The following is a 5,053-nucleotide window of genomic DNA, read 5'->3' as shown; positions in this document are numbered from 1 at the left end:
CGTACCGTCCGGCAAGCTGCTGGGTTTTCTAGTGTCACACAGAGGGATCGAGGCTAACCCAGAGAAGATCAAGGTAATAGAAAGGATGAGCCCGCCGCAAACCCTCAAGGAGACGCAGAAGCTCGCGGGCTGCGTGACTTCATTGGGGCACTTCATCTCCAAGCTAGGCGAGCGCGCTCTTCCATTCTTCAAACTGATGAAGAAGAAGCGCCCGTTCGAATGGACTCCAGAGGCCGAGACGGCCTTCCAGGACCTCAAGAGGTACCTCACCAGCCCACCAGTCATGGTAGCACCTCGTCCTCTTGAGCCCATGGTGCTTTAACTGGACGCCACACCCCACTCGGCCAGCGTGGAACTTGTGGTGGTGCGGGAAGAGCGCGCGGATGCGGGTGTGCGGCATAGCGCCCCACGCCCGGCCACGACCCTGTAGCCTCGGGACAACGGCGCAGAAGCCTCGGCTGCCCCGCGAGACGGCAAGGCTCGTGAGGATCCCTCGTATCGGGAGGGGTAGGAAGCCATCAATGCCCCCTCCCTCCTCGAGCATCCCGTGTACTTCGTCAGCATGGTGCACGACGCACGTTCACACTATCGCATGCCACACAAGCTCCTGCTCGTGCTCCTCATCGCCTCCAGAAAGCTGTGCCACTACTTCCAAGGCCACCCCATCAAGGTTGTCTCTGCATACCCCCTGGAGAAGGTGCTCCGGAGCCCCAACGTTGTGCGAAAGGGTTGCTGAGTGGAACATCGAGCTGCAAGCGTTCCAGCTGGAGTTTAGCACCACCAGAGTCATCAAGGGCGCGACCCTTGCAGACTTTGTGGTAGAGTGGACTAATGCCCCTGACCGAGGGGTGGGCGAGGACAGTTCCCTCATGCCCTGAGACGAAGCACTAGATGGGTGGGTCATGTACTTCGACGGCGCGTTCGCACGCCAGGGCGCGGGGGCTGGAGCCGTTCTTCTCTCACTCACCCAGGACAAGCTCTACTATGCCGTGCAGCTCTGCTTCCAGCATGGCGAGAAGGTATCCAACAACATCGCCGAGTACGAGGGCCTGATCGCCGGCCTCAAGGCCGCAGTGGATCTTCGGGTCAGGCGCCTCACCATCAAGGGCGACTCCTAGCTCCTCGTCAATTTCTCCAACAAGGCTTACAAGCCAAAAGACGAGCACATGGAGGCATATCTTGAAGAGGTACGCAAAATTGAGAAACGATTCTTGGGCTTCGAATTGCGGCATGTACCGCGTGGCACGAACCAGGAGGCGGACGACATCGCCAAGAGGGCGTCCCGGTGCCACCCCCAGAAGCTTGGCGTCTTCGAGAAGTGGCTCTTCAAGCCATCGGCGACTCCCCCCACTGCCGGACCGACGCGTCCTCGGGACGAGCCACCCATGGCACCCTCCTCGGGGGCAGCAGCATGCGGCCCGACCTCGGGAGCCCACCTGCTTCTCGCACTAGAACGTCACGAGGGGTGCTGTACCGAGGTGTTCAAGGCCTACCTGCTCAAAGGCACCTTGCCAGAGAAGGAGGAAGATGCGGAACGTGTGGCTCGCCAGGCCACCGCGTACTGCATCAAGGACGGCGAGCTCTACGGAAGGAGCCCAAACGATATCTCTCTGCGGTGCATCTCCAAGGAGCAGGGGTGCGACCTGCTAGCTGACATCTGCAGCGGGGATTGCGGGCATCACTTTTTGTCACGCACCCTCGTTGGCAAGGCGTTCCGCAGCGGGTTCTACTGGCCCACGGTGCTCAACGATGCCACTAAGCTGGTGAGATCCTGCGAGGCATGCCAATTCCATGCCAAACAGATCCACCAGCCCGCTCAGGGCCTCCAGACCATCCCGCTCTCATGGCCGCTCGCGGTCTGGGAGCTGGATATCATGGGCCCGTTCCCTCGAGCAGCTGGGAGCTACCGCTACCTCTACGTCACCATCGACAAGTTCACCAAGTGGGCGGGGGTGGAGCCCGTGTGCACTATCCCAGCGGGCTCGGCCGTCAAGTTCATCAAAGGCCTCGTGAGCCGCTTTGGGGTCCCCAACTGTATCATCACCGACAATGGCTCTCAGTTCACGCGCAACCTTTTCAAAACATACTGTGCTAAACTTGGAAGAAACGGCCAAGCCGAATGCGACAATGCAGAGGTACCAAGGGGCCTCAAGACAAGGAGCTTCAAGAAGAAACTCGAGGCCTGCGGCAGGGGCTGGCTCGATGAGCTCCAGTCCGTGTTGTGGTCCTTCCGCACTACCGCGATCAAGCCTACAGGTGAGACCCCTTTCTTCCTCGTCTATGGAGCTGAAGCGGTCCTCCCTCATGAGGTCAAACATCGCTCCCCGCGGGTCTTGGCGTTTGACGAGGCACGCTAGGACACCTCGCAGGGGATTGACCTCGTGCTGGGGGAGGAGCGCCGCCGCCAAGTCTCGCTACGTGCAGCGAGGTACCAGTAGGCGCTGCGGCGGTATCACTGCCGTAGCATCCGCTCCAGGTCCCTCGAGGTGGGTGACCTCGTCCGGAGGCGGGTACCTCTGGGGAGGGGCTTCACAAGCTCTCGCCCATGTGGGAGGGCCCGTTCAGGATCGCCCGTGTCTCCAAGCCTGGCGCCGCGCGCCTGGAGACACAGGACGGGGTCCCCATCCAGAATGCCTGGAACATCCAGCACCTCCGGAAATTCTACCCATGACCAAGGCCATACGCCCGTGAGGATCTCGGCTCATGACACTCTCAGTTAATAATGAGTTGGGGCTGTACACGCCCCGGAGTCTCTGATGACCCACAAGTATAGGGGATCAATCGTAGTCCTTTCGATAAGTAAGAGTGTCGAACCCAACGAGGAGCAGAAGGAAATGACAAGTGGTTTTCAGCAAGGTATTCCCTGCAAGCACTGAAATTATAAGTAGCGAGAAGTTTGATAGCAAGATAATTTGTAAGGAGCAAGTAACGGTAATAGTAAAAAAAGTGCAGCAAGGTAGCCCAATCCTTTTGAGGCAAAGGACAGGCCAAAACGGTCTCTTATGATAAGCAAAGCATTCTTGAGGGTACACGGGAATTTCATCTAGTCACTTTCATCATGTTGGTTTGATTTGTGTTCACTACTTTGATAATTTGATATGTGGGTGGACCACAGTTTAGGTGTTGTTCTTACTTGAACGAACCTCCTACATATGATTAACCCCCTCGCAAGCATCCGCAACTATGAGAAAAGTATTAAGATAAACTCTAACCATAGCATTAAACTTTTGGGTCCAAATCGGTCCCTTACGAAGTAGCGCATAAACTAGGGTTTAAGCTTCTGTCACTCTTGCAACCCATCATCTAATAACTACTCCACAAAGATTGAACACAAGAGATGAACTAGGGTTTGAAAGGAGATGGTGCTGTTGAAGATGTTGATGGAGATTCCCCTCCCCAAGATGAGAGGGTTCTTGGTGATGATGATGACGATGATTTCCCCCACCGGGAGGGAAGTTCCACCGGCGGAATCGCTCCGCCGGAGGGCAAAAGTGCTCCTACCCGAGTTCCGCCTCGAGAAGGCGGCGCTTTGTCCCGAAAGTCCTCTCCTTATTTTTTTCATGGTGCTAATGACTTATATACTAGAAGAGGGGCACCGGAGGTGGGCTGGGCTGAGCACAACCCAACAGGGCGCGCCTGGGTGGGCTGGCTCGCCCTGGTGTTTTGTGCTCACCAGGTAGCCCCCCTCCGGTAGTTATTTGCTCGGTTGTATTGACCTATTCTTTGACATTCATCACAAGACAAGACGAACTTACCAGCATCCTTGAAGAGAGTAGGCCAATAAAACCCAGATTGCAATACCTTGTGAGCAGTTCTATCTCCCGCATGATGTCCTCCATAAGCTTCGGAGTGACATTTCCCTAGGATTTGTCCCTGTTCATGCTCAGGTACACAACGTCTGATAATACCATCTACTCCTTTATAAAGATGTGGGTCATCCCAAAAGTAATGTCCTAAATCATAGAAGAATTTTTTCTCTTGTTGGTATGTGAAACTAGGTGGTATGTATTTAGCAACAATGTAATTAGCATAGTCATCATACCAGGGAGTGTTTGTGAGAAACATTTATTGCAGCTAACTGCTCATCAGGAAAGCTATCATTAATAGGTTGTGGGTCATCAAGAATATTTTCAAGCATAGACAAGTTATCAGCCATAGGGTTCTCCGCTCCCTTTGTATCAGTGATATGCAAATCAAATTCTTGTAGCAAGAGAACCCATCGAATAAGCCTAGGTTTGGCATCTTTCTTCTCCATAAGATACTTTATTGCAGCATCTTTAGTGTGAACAATTAATTTTGAATCTACAATATAGGATCTAAATTTATCACAAGCAAACACCACCGCTAGAAATTCTTTTTCAGTAGTAGCATAATTTCATTGAGCACTGTCTAGAGTTTTACTTGCATAGTGAATAACATTCAGCTTCTTAACAACTCTTTGTCCTAGAACAACACCAACAAAATAATCACTATCATAACACATAATTTCAAAAGGCAAGTTTCAATCAGGTGGTTGAACAATAGGTGCAGAAATTAAACAATCATCAAAAGACTTCACATATACAAAAAAAGTCATCCATGAAAACCTCAACAATCTTTTCAAAAAAGTTAGAGAATATACCGGTCATACATCTTTGAAAGGTAGCAGGTGCATTGTATGAACCAAAAGGCATATGTCTATAAGCATAAGTTCCAAAAGGACAAGTAAAAGTGGTCTTTTCTTGATCAGGTTGAGAAACATGTATTTGCGAAAAACCAGAATATCCATCAAGGAAGCAAAAATGTGTGTGCTTGGATAATCTTTCTAGCATTTGATCAATAAAAGGCAGAGGGTAATGATCTTTTCTAGTTGCTTTGTTTAATTTTGTAAAATCAATTACCATTCTATAGCCTATAACAATTCTTTGTGGAATAAGTTCATTCTTATCATTAGGAACAATAGTAATACCTCCTTTCTTAGGGACACAATGGACAGTACTTACACATCTACTATCAGCTATGGGATAGATTATACCTGCTTCCAGAAGATTTAATATTTCCATTCTTACCACTT

At 51.3% G+C, this 5,053-nt stretch overlaps 1 protein-coding gene across 1 annotated transcript; it reads left to right on the top strand.

The window, feature by feature from the left end:
* The first annotated feature begins 1,166 nt into the window (after window positions 1-1,166).
* Window positions 1,167-2,438, top strand: LOC120964891 (uncharacterized). The gene is made up of 2 exons (XM_073499264.1): window positions 1,167-1,856; window positions 2,370-2,438. Exons 1-2 carry the CDS (start codon window positions 1,167-1,169, stop codon window positions 2,436-2,438), a joined length of 759 nt encoding a protein of 252 aa, XP_073355365.1.
* Window positions 2,439-5,053: the final 2,615 nt, after the last annotated feature.

Source organism: Aegilops tauschii, chromosome 5 (genome assembly GCF_002575655.3).
Source record: "Aegilops tauschii subsp. strangulata cultivar AL8/78 chromosome 5, Aet v6.0, whole genome shotgun sequence".
Classification (NCBI taxonomy): Eukaryota; Viridiplantae; Streptophyta; class Magnoliopsida; order Poales; family Poaceae; genus Aegilops; species Aegilops tauschii.
The sequence above is the reverse complement of the archived record's forward strand: the minus strand, read 5'-3'. Positions and strand labels throughout refer to the sequence as shown.

Excerpts from the sequence above, each read along its gene's own strand:
- LOC120964891 (XM_073499264.1), top strand. The coding sequence starts at position 1,167 with ATGGAGGCATATCTTGAAGAGGTACGCAAAATTGAGAAACGATTCTTG. Across the intron at positions 1,857-2,369 it reads CGCTCTCATGGCCGCTCGCG|GGGATTGACCTCGTGCTGGG; the intron begins GTCTGGGAGCTG and ends GACACCTCGCAG.